The following is a 17014-nucleotide window of genomic DNA, read 5'->3' as shown; positions in this document are numbered from 1 at the left end:
TCAACATATGGTTTTATGTGAATCTCATCAAACTGCAATATAACTTTTTTTATCTAAATCAGATAAATACAGAACCCTCTGACTTAAATAATTTAAAAAGTATTTTTCATTTTGTTCTAACTGAGGGTTAATGCCTGGTGATGAGCATAGATTTTGCATTGTTGTTCGGTGGGGCAAAATAAGTTTACTACTTTTTCTAATAAATTGATATGCATTTGGAGCCAAGCCATACAAAAGTGTACAAAACACCAACATCTCTGGGGAATATGTTAATTTTCGCATTTCTTTTAAACATAGCTGCTCACCTATAAATTGGAAAAAAGGATCTTTATCACTATGCATCATGATCTGACCCCGATTCGGAATTATTAGCATTTCAAACTTGATAATGGTAAATACATGTATATTATATAAAATAAATAAACAGCAATAAATGATGCTCAGGAATCAATAATCAAGCAGAGCAAAAATAATTAATAAAGAAAATTATCTTATTAGTACTAGATTCTGTTTAAAAGTAAGACCTATTTCGATATCTCATTTTTGAAGAAAATAAGATAACATAATTCTTACGTTATATCATGAAACGGGGATTTGAATAATATATTAATAAAATTGACGAAATAGTTTACATACCTTGCTGTTCTTGCTGGGTTCAAAATCCTTTCTGTGAATGACGGCAATCCACCGTTTTCGTAGATTCCCATCTTTCGGGAAATTAAAAACTGAAACTTTGGGCCCAGTTTTATAATTTCCTTTACAGTTGGGTACACAACAAGTGAATGGCATTTTATAATCCACAAAACTAGTGATGAGAAAAACGCAAAATAAAATGGCTAAGATTTCACACTCAAACAGAGCGGGAAAACAACGAAATGAACGAAACAAGAGTCAGAAGAAAGGATCACGGGAGTAACCCTACCGGATATGACGTCAGAGCAATAAAGAAATTCTTCGCTGCGGCCTTATCTCTCGTCGGCTACGCTACACCTCGCCTCGTCTAGGTGTCAACTGATAGAAACTCTCGTTTTCTCCACCAGAGGCGCTGCTCAATGGCGTGAAGTGAGATACTCGGTACCACATTAATACTAATGAATATTTTTAAAATTTATATATGGTGTGCGTATGCACCAAATACATATATTTTATGTAACAATATGCATCAACACTTTAAATTTTTTGATTAACATTTTATTAAATGTTAAATAAAGATTTTGGAAAGCTGTTTCTTAGTGAAAATCAACTACCCAAGAAATAACTACATGCCAAGTTTGAAAGGTAATGTTCTGTCCAAGTGTTCTTCCTTTTCCACAACTTTTACATCATACAATCGATTGCGCATTTACAGCTAATATTGAACCTAAAAATTTTATTTTGTTAAAAAAAAATGTTAAGTGACTGGTGTTGATTTAATTATGACTTTTTATGTCATTTACTTTTTACCTCAAAACCTTCTAAACCTCAAAAGGTTCCTATTTGGTTGGATATAGAAATAAAAGAACGTACGAAAACTTTCTAAATTGTTATTTGGTATTTTTCACAGACAATGCAATAGAAATCGACGGGGGAACTTTCTGTTGGACAAAAGAAGATCTTCCATTTCTCCGTGATATATCTCTGTCAGTTAAGCATGGAAGTTTGGTAGCCATTGTGGGGCCTGTAGGTGCTGGAAAGAGCGCCCTGTTCTCTGCCATTCTTGGAGAAATGTACGCCGCAGAAGGAACCGTGCGGATAATGAAGGTGGGTTAGAGGTGAATATTATTCATTTAGTGCCTATTTCTTAAAACATTATTTATACGTAACATTTTCAAAATAGCTCCAATGCACGCCGCAGAAGGATCTGTGCGGATAATGAAGATGGGTTAAGGGTGAATAAAATATGATTAAGTGTCGATTTCTTTAAATGTTATTATGCAATGTTTGGAAAATGGATGAAATGGACGCCACAGAAAGGGCCGTGCGGATAATAAAAGTGGGTTTCGAATGAATATAATATTAATCCCTTAAATGTCGATGTCTTAAAACACTATTTATATGCAACGTTTGCGAAATAGAGAAATTGTTTCCAGAACGAAGTGAATATAAACGTTAAATGCGTAATATAAATTCAATACGTATTGGTAGAGAAAAAAATCGGAAGCAAAAATCGCAAGTTTCAGCAGAAAATAGAATGATTTCTGATATGAGGAAACAGCAAGATAAACAATTGGGAAAGTTAAGTAAATTTGATTGTCACAAGAATTTAAACAGAAAAAATGTAGCATTTTAATTTGAAAAAAGATACTCACATTAACAAATAAATTCTTTGATTCTGTCAGTAGTTTTTGGAATAGTTGAAGAATATTCCAAATTGGTGGTCGAAATATTTGGTGACTTTTCCTTTAAATATGCCGATTTAGTTTGTTTGCATCAAAATCTTATTTTGAAGCTAAACGAGGATTGTTTTAGAATGAACCTTGTTATTTCGTTCAAATAATATCAGTGACATAATGAGGATGTCTTTTAAACAGTTAATTTTCGCTCCAAATTCACTTTTTTTCAAACTGAGAGAGGAACTTCGACATCAAATTAAACGTGCATTGATTCTACATATTCGAAATAATCTTTGGTGAAATCAAGCTTCGAGTCTGAAGCCTTTAATCCTTGAGCAAAGCACTGTACCACAGAAAACGTTTGAAACAATTGAATATTTGCATTTAATAAAAGATGCCATCAAAGTGTATAGATAATTGTATCCCTATCTGTCCCTCACAAAAAATGTGAATCTTGAGAATCAAGAAATATAATATCAAGACTTGCCTACTTTTTCTTTCGTTCCGGGATGTATGGATTTTTTTCTACTATTAACTGCGAAAAATTCCATTTACAAATTGTCGCCATTAAATAATGCTGAATATGATCTGTATTGAAAGATTATATTGAATTTAAAACATACATTAGCACTTTACCCATTACTGCACATAGAACATTGATGAAAGGGAAAAAATCTTGCTTTTCAAGAATTCGCATTGCTTCTACTCTTAAGTTCCAGATTCATCTCTCGCACTTGAAGCTGCATGTTGGCGCGGCCTCAAATAGATAGAAACAGAAATATACCGTGATAAAGAGGAAGAACAGTCTGTTCTGAACATATATACTTTCCTATCATTTTAAGTGAAGTGAATAGGAAATATTTTGCTTCCATGGAGTGTAAGTGACGTCCTTTTGTCAAAAAGAAGGGCACAGTTATTATTTATTGTTCTTTTTAAAGAGGGCTACCTCATAGTAAAAGTATTTAATGTATCACAATACATGTTAAGGCTGCGATAACCTGGTTGGTAGGGCGTTGGATTCGCATCCCTTGGTTTGTGAGTTCGAACCCCACCAACCGAAGACTCCTCTTGTCTATGGTGACTGGTGGACGCATAAATCTGTCTTAGCTATATAGTCCTCCAAATAGGAACAATATCACTAGAGGTACTGATTCAGAGGTGATCGTTCTCTGATTCAGGACTAAATTACAATCTGTGGATGAGTGAAGGAAATGTATGAATGAATGCTGCCTCTTCAAAAGGGCTGTGACGCATGAGTAGCCAAGACATACTCTTGGCATTAGGTGGAGCTATTGAAGCCAGAGACGCTAAAATTCGGCTTGAAATCGTCGACTTTGTCAGCGGGCTTGTCTATGACAAGCGCCATAAGCAAAAACAACATAATACATGTTAATTGACTTTCTTTTCCAGGGTGGTCGCTTGGCGTATGTTTCTCAGCAAGCCTGGATTCAGAATGCCACTCTCCGCCAAAATATCCTCTTTGTAAAACCGATGGAAAGAGCGCAGTATGATTTGACTCTCAGCAGATGTTGTTTGAAGCCAGATCTCAAGATCCTGCCAGGAGGAGATCTCACTGAGATTGGCGAAAAGGTGAATTCCGATAGAAATGTATCAAGTGAAAAAAAAATCAATAATGCTTGTGGCCCTTTTTCTTCTTCATATTATCTTTCTGATCAACATATCTATTGATGAAATAATTTATAATCTGCAGGTCTCTTAACACAAAGTACAACTTTGTTGTTCATCGGTAATTAAAAATGATACCTGAAAGTTTCATTTCAACACGATTATAAGTGTTTAATGTAAATCCCTCCAGAAATGCGGAAGATATCGAAGCCATACGATAACATCCCACAATTTGTTAATTAATTTGTCTAATCTTCCGAGCGTGCTCAAGAATTCAAAATACAACAACCTATTAATAATAATCATTGTTATCGTCTAAATTGGTGTTAATTTAACTAGAAATATTAATGAAATTAAATGAAAAGCAAATTTTTATCTAATGAAACTTACTCCAATGTCTTAATTTAAAAAGAAATTGAATATTAATTATTAATTTTGAAAATTTTATGGTGCTGTGAAATTAACCTTTTGATTACATCTGACATTCCAAATAATTTTGAGCTTAAGATTTAACTCAAAAAACAATTATGGACAATTATGAAAATATAGAAAAATATGACATAGCAACATGCTCATTTGCAGAATATGAATTATATTACATAATATCATTAAAAGAAAATTTCAATAAAAAATTAATTATTGGTCATATTATAGAATTATATGGTATACAGTTCACGATTTTTTCTATATGATTTAATTTTCACACCAATATACTGAGAAATCTTCAAATAAAACATGTAATAATAAATATAAATCTTTATGAAAATGGATATAACTAGAAATCGTAGATCTGGCAAGTCTGAATGTTTCTAACGAGTTTATCTTATATGAGTTGCTTATCTTTGAATTCATTACAGAAATTTTTATTAGTGAGACAATGATAACGTATTCAAAGTTAGGATGCATTAATTTATTGAGTATGTTTTCAAAAACAATTTAAGAAAATGAAGACTTTATCCATCTTTCTAAGAGGGATCTCCAATTTATTTGTTAAAAAAATATTTAGTTGCTAATTTATAATTTACTTATTTTGAAAATTACTCAGGGCGTTAATTTAAGCGGTGGCCAGAAGCAGCGAGTCAGTTTAGCCAGGGCTGTGTACCAGGATGCCGACATTTACTTCCTGGACGATCCCCTCAGTGCAGTGGATTCGCACGTCGGAGCTCACATTTTTAAGCACGTTATTGGACCCAACGGAGCCTTGCGACGAAAGGTAAACTGTATTATTTTAATATTAAATTTGGTTTTGGTCTAAAATTATATGGAGTTAAATTAAATTATCTGTCAAAAATATTTTAAAGCGAATAGGAGAAATGATTTTTGTAATTCAGTAGGCGATACAATGTTGCACATGCTGATGTTACGCAACAATTTTAACTGTTGAGCATTCAGTATTTGTATATTGTTGTACATATTGTACAATAAAAACACATGGTTTAAATAAGAGAAATCAGGAAAACACTTCTTTCATCCAGTGAAATTATACCACATCTAATTATTGACCCTAAAGTGACTCAAAGCACGATGTTAATCTAGCAAATATATTCAAAATCATATCATGATTTATATTCATGATATAATCCAGCAAATAAATTCCAAATCAAATCATTATTTATATTCCCCGATATACTTTTATAAATATTAAGTTACTTTCTAAGAGAATAAGTGTACGTATCTTTCCTAATCTAAAATTGTGACTGCCTAGCATAATGCTACTAGCGCCTTAACGTCACTTTGCATAACTAGAATCGGAGCATAAACGTCACTTTTTTCATCTAGTCAAATTATTCTGCATCTAATAACTGACCATAAAGTAACTCAACACGATGTTAATTTGCAAACAAATTCCAAATCAGATCATGATTTATATTCTATGATATTATTTTAGAAAGTCACTCAAAATTCATAAAAGTATAAGTACCTTTCCTAATCTAAAAATGTGATTGCTTTGCAATATTTGGTTGTCAGTAGAAATAAAAAAATTAGACCATACGACCTTTGAAAAAATTCCGTTTGAATTATAGCAAATGAGTATAGAGCATTTCTTCAAATTAAAGTTGAAATTTCTTATGAAGTTCTTTCGTTTCAAAATTAATAAAGTAAAAATACTATAAAAATTTGCTTGTTCCTTTTTAAAAATTGACTAAACAAGAAGTATATTTCATGAGAGAATTGCAATTTCCTTAATTTGTAATAGTATGTTATATTTTATTCAAAAGTTTAATTTTTGATTTCATTATCATTTCTACCGATTCCTGACAACTAAACATTTAATCTTTAAAAAGACTAGTTTAATATTTTTATCTTTTCTTGTTTCCACAAATGGTTGTCTACCTTCTTTTTTTAGTTCCTTCATTCGACCTTTTATAATAAATGACACTTTTTATGCTGGATTCCGTTTTAAAAATTTTTAAACTCAAATAATTTCACTGAATTCGAAAATTTATTCGAAATATCTCATCTTTAAATAGAGTTTTTTTTAATATATATAATTTTTTTCTAAATAACTTTTCTGATAGTATTTCGAGAGTATTTTTGTATAGCTTTTTAAAAGGAATTTTCCATAAATAAACTTTAAATTATATCACATAAACGATGGAGTTAAAAAAATGAGTATGAAAAGTTTTAAACAATTTCATTTTGATGACAAAAATGAAATAGTATTATATTTTAGAATTTATCATGAGCGATCTGTTTGTTCGAGGACATAAATGAAAATCGTCCATTGTTGTGTTGTTTTCTTTTTAGACCAGAATTCTCGCCACTCATGACATTTCAGTTTTACAAGATGTTGATAAAATCTACGTGATGTCAGAGGGCAAAATCTTGGAGTCCGGCAGCTACAGGGATTTGTTGAGCCAGAAAGGAGAATTTGCAAGGTTCATCGAAGAAAATCGGAAAAAACAGAATGAAGAAGAATATGACGGAGAGAGGTGAATTTCCAAAACCGATATATATATATATATATATATATATATATATATATATATATATATATATATATATATATATTCTTAGCTATATTGCACTTCCTTTGCTTTTATTTTCGGCTGCTGATGTGGGCGTCATTATTTGCAACAGGAATCAGGTGATGAAAATAACACTTGCGTCAGTTTATTTTATTTATTAATTGCCGCCTTTGGCGACTAGCTAATTTGCCGAAGTTAATGACTGTTAAAATGTGCAAGTATTTTAATAGTATTGGCATACTGGCGTCTTCAGCAATTTTTGACTTTCAAAGTTATATAAATTATAGCATTTTAGAAGTTTTGCTTTGTTTATTACTTTATGCTTCTCCCTGATTTTTCTAGTTCTTCCTTATTTTCTAATTCTTCCCAATTTCTTTTTTTAATAATAACCACACCTTAAATTTGAACTAATGACTTTCTCTTCAAGTTTAAGGGGAGATACCAAACATTGTTTTTAAAAATATGAGTATAGAAGTTAAAGTCATCCAAAATTAAATGTTTACAATTGTCTCGTAGATAAAGTAGATAAACCGTGTGTTAACTAAAGTCAAAGATAACACTCGCTAATCTTAACGCGACACTTAACCTTGCATCTATTTTTATCCACAAGACGAAATGATTCGAATCTTCCAGATTTAGAAAGATACAGAAATTATAAGAACATTCTAGAACAAACGAGAAATAACAGAAAGTAAATCAAACACAAAACAATTTTTAATCAACTTGCTGCAATCAAATACGAACTTACGAACTGTCGCTTTCAGTTCATAGCATTCTATTTCTGAGTCATTCCGTCCGCGCAAAGTTAGAGCAAATTTCGTTACACTATTTTTTTTTTTCATAATTTATGTAATATCTTATTGGATAATTCCATAAAATGATTTGATTTTATATAAATTCAGTTAACTAAATTAAGAAAAATTATTAAACATTTTAAGACCGAAAACTTGTATAAAGATTTTAAATGCGTCTTTAAATTCTATAAAATTTGTCATCAAAACTTTAAAATTTCTTTAAACATTCAGTCTGTATTTTCTCTTCCTATTTTGTATTATTCGGATGGCATTGAGTAAAATCGGTGTTTTTCAGTTCTTCAGAAGCAAAGGAGAGCGAAGACAAAGCAACGAAGCGAATGTCTGCTGGAGACCTGAAAGCGCAGATACAGAGGATGGAGTCACGCCTGTCCAAGTCTCTCTCCCGGACTATATCCAGGACAGTCTCTGTGGAAGAGAGCGAAAAGAAGAAAGCTCAATTCATTGAAACCGAAAAGATGGAAACTGGACGAGTAAGTTGATACTGACAAATTTTTGTTAAGCAGATTCCTGAGTGACAAATGAGAGTCCTTTTCCATAATCAATTGACTTAAGTTTTCATGCCTTGTGTTATACTGAGCGAGCAAGGTGATACTGATAAACTTTTAATAAGTAATCGACTTATGTTTGCATATCTTGTGTTATATTAGGTGAGTAAGTTGATATTCACGAACTTTTAATAAACCGATTCTCGAGTAACAAATATCAAATAGAATCCTAAGAGAATCTGAATCCCAGAGTCTCCTTTGAAATTAAAATATTTTAGCCTAGTTTTGAAAATTATTTAATATAAAAAAGATATTTAAAAAATGAAGCTGTAGTTAATGCTTAGCAGTTAAATGTTTAAACATGTAATTAAATATGATGTCAATATTATTCATGGCGTGGAAAATTCCAACAGGATAATGCCCCACCCCACAGGTATACAGTAGTTACCGGATGCCTTGAGGAGCACTCTTCCGTATTTTGTTCCCTCTCTTGGCCACCTAGTTCTCCTGACATGGACATTATCGAGAACTCTGGGATGTTTTGCATCGTGCTGTCCTTAGTAGATCCCCACCACCTCACACTCCCATGGCTTTGTGGACTGCATTGCAGGAATCTTGGTGTGAACTGTCTACAGAATACATTCACAAATTAGTTGAATCCATTCCACATCTTATTGCGAGGATTCTGCGTGCTCGTGGGGGCTGTGCACGATATTGGATTGTTGTACCAGTTTTTCTGGCACTTCATTGTGTTTCCGTATAAAATTGTTGTAATCAGTTGACAAAAAGGTTTCGAAAACTCATACACTCGCATTTCTTCATTATACTACGAAGCACAAAGTGCTCTTATGCAGGACTCAGCCAATAAAAATTAGAAAAATTTGGCCGTAATGTTTCCGGTGTTGGTCAAGGTTCTCAGTTTTTATGCTAGAGAAGGCTGACACTTTTATTAGGAAATATACGAAAAAAAATCGGGAAGTCCATTCCTACAATTTGTTTTTATGCTTTTAAGTTTTACGCCAAATGCCGCAAAGTTGGCTGTAAATCGTACTAATTGGTTTCTTCTTATTCCAACAGGTTAAAGCTAGCATATTTTGGACATACTTTCGATATGCAACACTGCATCTTACATTCCTTTTCATGCTGGGTTTTGCAGCCTTCAAGTGCTTCGAAGTGAGTCGACTCAAAATTTCATGAATCTAATATGATTCTTTTAGTTGATGCAGATTGAATCGAAACGCACGAAAATCTTTCAGATCGGCTCCAATGTTTGGTTGAGTCAGTGGAGCAGTGACGAGCCTTTACCTGATGGCTCACAGAACGTACCGCTTCGAAATATGAGAATGGGAATCTACGGATTGTTGGGATTCGGCCAAGGCAAGTATTACTGCAAATGAAGCATTTATTATTTATGAATAATAAATGTTATGTGAAAAGTTGATGTTAATCTGAGTGAGAAAATATTTGCATGTTTACATTTTAAATGATTTCATTAACACTTTCACTGCCTATTTTCTAATTATACCTAACCATTTATTAGATTACCCATTCTCTACTATAGAGGAGAGATAGCAAAAAAGGCCAGATATCAGGCCTGAGCCATAGCAGTGAAACGGGTTAATGCCTGGTTTTGTTGAAAATTTCTACATTTTTTGGTTTCTCATTTAATATTTTGGAAAGAACATTTTTTATAAAACAAATCATCATTTATCTTCCCACTGAACTTTTATTCTATGAATTAATTATATAATAATGACAATATTCTGAGATATAAAATTTTAGTTTTTCAGGAAATTGAAAATTATTGGGTGTTTGCATGTATTTTGATCATTTTTTCATTTGGCATTTATTGAGAAAAATGGGTACAATATATATCAATCAAAATATTTTCCATCATTTTCTACAACTTTTGCCCATTTTCGTCCAATAAGTCTTGCAACTGATTGTCTTCGAATTTTTTGGATCCTCCAGGCAGTTCTTTATCATTGACATCGAAATCACCACCAAAATGGACAATTGGAATATGACAGAATAGCATCACTATAAGTTTCTAAAAGTGTCTGATGGGCCTCAGCAGCAGATTTCTTCACATCAAACAAAAAAAAATAATGAATGTCGAAAATAAAATTTGGAGCGTCTCAAGATTGGGGTCTTTATGCACCGAATAACTCAATCATATTAGATGGAAAATTTCAAAATGCTAACAATAAAGTAGTAGTAAATTGATAAAACCCAAAACCATTTTCACTGATTAGATACTTCGCATATTTACCAATAGATGTCGCTGATTAAAATACATGCAAGCACCTAATATATCACCTTTAAGTCAGTGTAACTTTCTCTTTTACAATGTAATAATATCCGTGCATTTATTGTGTAAGCATGTATCGGAATATAGGGCGCAGAATACAGGATAAAACCTTTTCATTTATCAGATGCTTTTCATAATCATTCATGAAAAATTGAAATAATTTAATACTAAGAATGAATTGTTTTTCTCCTTTTTTTATGACGGAGAAAGAAGTAGAAATCGGATGATTAAATTGTTTCTCTTTTTAATTTTTAAAGTGAAACACTTCATTTCCTTACTAATTAATTTATCGTAAAAATCTTTTGTAATATACCATTTTATTTGAGAAAATAAGTCTGTAATTTTACAAATTTCAGTGTAGCTGTCTGTTCATCATTACTCATCACCAAAAACTTTGAAATTTAATACTCTTATCAGTTTTATATTCTACCCATTTTCTTAACCGAATGTCTGGAAAGTTAAACATCAAATATAAAATTTAAGCAGATTTGGAATTAAAGTATGTGATTACGTTGAGAATAAATTTTTTGACAAATGCTTTAAAACAGTTATATTTTTGCTAGAATTGAGTAAAAAAACTTGCATGAAACCAAAATATGTCAGTTAACTCTTTATTTACTGAATTATTTTATCATCCATTTTTCAAATTTATTTTTGAACCATTAGTTAAATTTTCGTTCATAACAAGCCTAGGAAGAAATTTTTTAATTAATTAAATTAGCAATAAAAGATTTTTAATGTTAATTTTAGTTCTCTTCTACTCCTTTCTATTGGAAATACGTACTTTGTGTTTTTTAAAATGGTCTTATAAAAAATAGTCGTATTGTGCAGATATCAGCTATATTTAAACGGTACTTTAAAGTACCGTCGGTAAATAAAGGGTTAAATGGCAAAAAAGGGTTTTTTTTTTTTAATTGGGGAACAACAATTTGGGGGTGGGTCGTTAGGGAGGTAAAAAGAGATATGAAGCAAAAAGCTATATACACAACAGACCTGTTGCTCTCTACAAAACTGACCGGCGTAGCCGGTTTGAAAAACTTCTTTATTTCAAAATTGTTAAAATAAGCAGCGATAACGATCCCAAAGTTTTAAAAAAAACTCAGATAAAACAATAATTACCAGTAAAGATCATAATTTTAATGCAGAAAGTGGTAACCTCAGCCGTTTTGCAGAATTGTTCATTTGGTCTACCATCTTTGTTGGTAACTTGGCATCCTTGGCGTAGCAAAGGGCACACTAAAGTACGATTTTACCCTAAATTTAAACGGTTTTGCAAAGAAAACGGTTCAAGCATTAAGAATATTAAATAAAAAATATTTTTGATTTTTGAAAAAAAAAAAGATTTTTAAACATAGTCACCTACTTTAATTTAGTTTTTATTTATTAAAATTTAGTATTACTATTTCTTTTCTTTCTTTACTTGTGCTTTCAACAGGTTTATCGACTCTCATTGCAACTATTATCATGGCCATTGCTTCGACCCGCGCCTCCATTCGTTTCCACAAAACAATGCTTTGGAGTGTCCTCAGATCTCCGATGTCGTTTTTCGATACCACGCCACTAGGAAGAATATTAAACAGGTGAATCTATATTAACTAATTGAATTTTTTAAGATGTCTTGTTCTTTTATCTTAATCAAGTCTATAAGCATATTTATATTATATATTTAAAGAATAATAGAGTACCTTTACTTCTTTGTCTTGGTCTACCCCACGACGACCCACCTACCCGAAGGGGTGTAAGACCTTGAAGGTCGCCGGGGAGAGAACCATTATTTATTTGTTGAAAGGCTTACGATCATCACCATAATATGAGCGATAAATAAGGGTATACATTACAATTCATTTGACTAAAATAAAATATTTAAATTAAATAGTTAGCCTTCCAATTCTGGGATCAGAAGAATAAGTTGAAAAGTACATATAGAAAGCAGTAGCACACATAAAAAAATATCACAATGTCCAATGGATGGAAGACATGATATACTGTACAGCAATATCAAACCAATATTGAAAATCATATATCCAATATCTAAATATCTATCTGTATCGTATATCTATCCCATTATATAAAGTGAAAAATAAATGCATGGCACAAATACAAGGTGAAAATACAAAGCAGATCCAGAATGACAAACACATAAAAAAAAACCACCACTAGAAGGTAAATCAAGTATATAAGTAGAAACGTACAAAGTTTTTAATCGTTATAATCCAACATAAAAAACCACTAGAAGCTGTGTCAAAATCATTACCTAAATAAAGAATCAATTAAAATAAGACTGCAAACAACCGAAGACACAGATCCATTATCCTAGCCTCTTCTGAATTTCTTCACAAATATCTCTCCATATTTCAAAAATCTTTCCCATCATCCTTAGCGAAGGCTCGTTCCTGCTTCTCCTTTAAATCATGTTATTTTGGAAGATGATGTAAAGGAGAAGTTACTTTAGTAACTAACGATCGTTTGCTTCATTCATGATGAAGTCGGGGGTGGATTTAGTTATTTTGCGACGCCAATCAGAGGATATTATAAGATTTCTGTTTTAGTAAAATTGAATTTAGTTTTCACATTTCAGCACACTCTTGTCTTCATCGACATGCCAGAGGTTTATTTGATTTTAATTTTTATTTCTGTTAGTAATGTTATAAAAATATGTATTATTTTTATATAATTTTAATAAATTAAAAAAATAACTAAAATATTTAATTAATTTGATAACTGATACGTCTGCACGATGTTGTTTTATACTCTGAATGCCAGCCAATATCGTGAGGATACCATAAAAGTGTTATTGGACATTTTGTACTAATAGGGATAAAATATCACAGTCACATGGCAAATACATCTCATCTTACGTTTTATGCTGCGCTCTGACATGTCACATTTCCCACAAATTTCGTACCAGAAAGCAATTTTGTTCAGCTCTTTGCTTTTATGAAACAGAAGTGAAAGATGATTGCCGCACAAAAATGTGTTCTCTTTCCACTTCACAATTCTGCGTTATTGAAAGAGTGTGCATTTCTAAAGGACGATTGTAAGCCGATATCAAGGTTTCATTGTGTTATTTTCGGTATAAAAACTTCCAATACTCTAAAGTACATAATTGGTTATTTATAAAGAAGCAGTTTAATAAATTATTATTAATTATAAAACTGCTGCTAAAAATTAGAAACAGTTTAATAAATTATTTCAGCAAAATTAACTAAATATGCTATAAATTCAAAAACTTCAAACAACCTGTTTTCCCGCGAACTTCCGTAAAGCCGCGCTCCGACGGCACATGCGCATCTTCAGACAGGCACATTTTGCCCTCTTTCCTCTCTCTTGTGGTTTTCTGGGATTCTTTGATGCCTGTTCATTTTATCGACAACTTGCGGAAAGCTCCCGACCGATGTCCACAGAGGTGTGTGTGTGTGTCCTACAGTGGGTCAGTTCGTAGATTTACGACCATATCTGTAAAGGCAACAGGCCGTCGAAACGGAGCTAAGGCACCTAGGATAATCAAAATGGCTATCGTCGCGACAGCATTAATTTTGAGTCGCATCCAATCAGGGATTAACCGTATGTCATCTGTATTTTTAGAAACATGTCAACCTGATTACTAAAAAACGCAATGACTTAAATATATCAAATGTGGTTTGTGATTTTGTGACAACAATTGTAGCTCCGTTTCAAAATGTAATTCTTCAAAAAATCTTGATTCCGAATGTTTTTGATGATTACAACACTTTCTCTGGAAGTAACTGCTAGAAGAAGAGACAAGCAATGACAAATATGTCAAATTTAATAGGTGATCTTGTGACTACAACTGTAGCTCTATGTCAAGTTTTTGTTTCAGTCGGTTGGGAAAAACTCTTCTAAAACTCAATTAACTATACGCCAGAGAGATTAATCGCCAAAACACTCGCCAAGGGTCACGAGAGATTCATTGGAAATGCTAATTTCACGCCAAAATTTAATATTTCATAACTGTTATAAGCCAATAACATACAAAGCATTCTCTTGGGAAAACATCTTCGTTAGAGGGTGCGTGAGAAAGTTGTGAGGAGACTACTCTTCCAGATTCTTATTACGTAAAATTAAAAGTTTTAAAATAAAGAGAAAGAAAACATAATGCCGGGTTTACACTCGACCAGTTAGTTATAAGACAGCCAAGTAGGCAGAGCATGTGTAGAAAGGGACTAAATTAAGTTTGCCACAATTTCATAAGATTCAGGTTTTCCATACTTGGCTATATATTGCCGTTTTGGCGTCCCTGAATTTTTTTTTTTTTTTACTGTGTATTGTATTAAAATGATGGATATTTACACAAAGAAACATGGTAAAATAAAAAAAAATGTCAACATATCAAAATGTGGAAAACTATAGAAAAGAAAAGGCAAATAAAATGAAAAAAGAACACAACCTCGCATCAGGAAGAGCAAAAAATGTCGGAATTAATCTATGATCAGTTATCAATTTTTTTCCCGCCAAAAAAAACCCCCGCCAAATACTGCAAACGCATGCGCAGTAAGAAAAAATACAATACAGCGGATGTAGTTGTCCCGACGATACAATTACTTACCATCAATCGAACAGCATTTTTCAGCCTTTCTACGCCATGCGCAGCCTACTTGCCGTCTTATAACTGGCCGAGTGTAAATCTGGTATAAGCGCCAACTGTTCAAAATGCATGTCAGGAACTTTCCATTGAAACATATAACTGTATAATAATTATTATTATTATACTAGCCGCCTTTGGCGACCAGCCGGTTCACCAATCTTAATACTCGTTAAAATTTTAATAATCAAATATTTTATGTAACTCCTATTTTAATAGATTCTTCATCAAAATATTTTAAAGCTACAAATTTTGACAGTCATATAATTCATTCATCTATATCTATACTTATAATAAAGCTCAATGTGTGTGTGTGTGTGTGTGTGTGTGTTGGCGCTCTACAGGCCAGACCGTTTGACGTACAGCTACCAAATTTGGTACATGTATACCTTGGAGGTCGGGAAATGTGCACTGAGGTTCCTTTTTTTTGAATTTTTAATTAGAATTTTAACTATTAATTAAAAACTAAATTTCCCGCCAAAAATCTTTTCATTTCCCCCATCGCCAAACGAGAAAGGCTTCAGTTTTTTTTTCTCCCAACAGTAATGAGGCTAGGGTTAAAATTTTTCGGCGGATTATTTCAGTCGATTCTGTTTATTTTCTTAATGTTTGATGCATTTAAAATGAAACATTGTTAATTAATCCATGTTTCAGATTCATTCTAAAGTACTTTTGAATTAAAATAAAACAGAATAAAGGAAATTAAAAATTTCTAATCCGCATAGCGTTACCCCAACTGGCGTAGAAAAAATCACGTATTTGCGTTACGTAACCGGCGAAGAAAATTCACGCATGCGCATTCTGTTCTGATTGTTGCCATGACAACCGTTATCAATGGATGATTTAAATTATTTTTAGGTTAGTTGCATGCTTTTGTAAGTAAATTGTATTTATGTTAGTTATATATTTTTTGTATATGCTTATAGTTTTAAGTACATCGTTTTTTTAAGTAGTTTTTTTAAAACCTGTTTTCAACCGTTTATTTTAAACGATTCGTTTTATTTTCTTAGTGTTTGATGCATTTAAATTTAAACATTGTTAATGAATCGATCTGCTCATAATGAATCTAAGAAAATTTTGTTGACCAACTCTTGAGATATTACATAAATTAAAAAAGATATTCTTTAGTGCGCATAAAGTTTAAACGCTGAGTGACTCTATTTTCAGTAATCAGATTATAAAAAAAAATGCTTTGTTTCAGTAAAAAATATTATTATATTAATTGAAGATTAATTCTTTCCACTTTAATTTAAAGCATAAATTCTACGAGAGCTAACAGAAAATGACAGAGATACACATTACGTTATGACTGAAGGCCTTTATAATATTATGAATGAATTATATGATAATCAAAATTTGAAGTTTTAAAATATTTTGATGAAGAAGCTATTGAAGTAGGAATTGCATAAAATATTTAATTATTAAAATTTTAACGAACATTAAGATTGGCGAACCGGCTGGTCGCCAAAGGCGGCTAGTACTTATAATGAAGCTCAATGTGTGTGTGTGTGTGTGTGTGTGTGTGTGTGTGTATGTGTGTGTGTTGGCGCTCTACAGGCCAGACCGTTTGACATACAGCTACCAAATTTGGTACATGTATACCTTGGAGGTTGGAAATGTGCACCTGGGGTTTCTTTTTTCGAATTTTTAATTAGAATTTTAATTATTAATTAAAAACTAACTTTCCCGCCAAAAAAATCTTCCATTTTCCCCACCGCCAACTTTTCCGCCAAAAAAATCTTAAATTTTAAACACCGCCAAACGAGAAAGGCTTCAGTTTTTTTTTCTCCCAACAGTAATGAGGCTAGGGTTAAAATTTTTCGGCGGATTATTTCAATCGGTTCTGTTTATTTTCTTAATGTTTGATGCATTTAAAATTAAACATTGTTAATG

At 32.1% G+C, this 17014-nt stretch overlaps 1 protein-coding gene across 1 annotated transcript in view; it reads left to right on the top strand.

Annotated features, from left to right (window-relative positions):
• LOC129957236 (multidrug resistance-associated protein 1-like) overlaps positions 1-17014 on the top strand; it is a 70727-nt gene that overhangs the window by 33706 nt on the left and 20007 nt on the right. Inside the window, exons 15-22 of the mRNA XM_056069478.1 lie at positions 1544-1740; positions 3723-3902; positions 4984-5151; positions 6687-6871; positions 7997-8192; positions 9285-9380; positions 9464-9584; positions 11954-12098. Of these exons, the coding sequence (XP_055925453.1) occupies positions 1544-1740; positions 3723-3902; positions 4984-5151; positions 6687-6871; positions 7997-8192; positions 9285-9380; positions 9464-9584; positions 11954-12098 (1288 nt within the window). The remainder of the gene's footprint in view (positions 1-1543; positions 1741-3722; positions 3903-4983; positions 5152-6686; positions 6872-7996; positions 8193-9284; positions 9381-9463; positions 9585-11953; positions 12099-17014) is intronic.

This window comes from Argiope bruennichi, chromosome 11 (genome assembly GCF_947563725.1).
Source record: "Argiope bruennichi chromosome 11, qqArgBrue1.1, whole genome shotgun sequence".
Taxonomy (NCBI): domain Eukaryota; kingdom Metazoa; phylum Arthropoda; class Arachnida; order Araneae; family Araneidae; genus Argiope; species Argiope bruennichi.
Note: the sequence above shows the minus strand (reverse complement) of the source record. Positions and strands in the feature narration are given on the sequence as shown.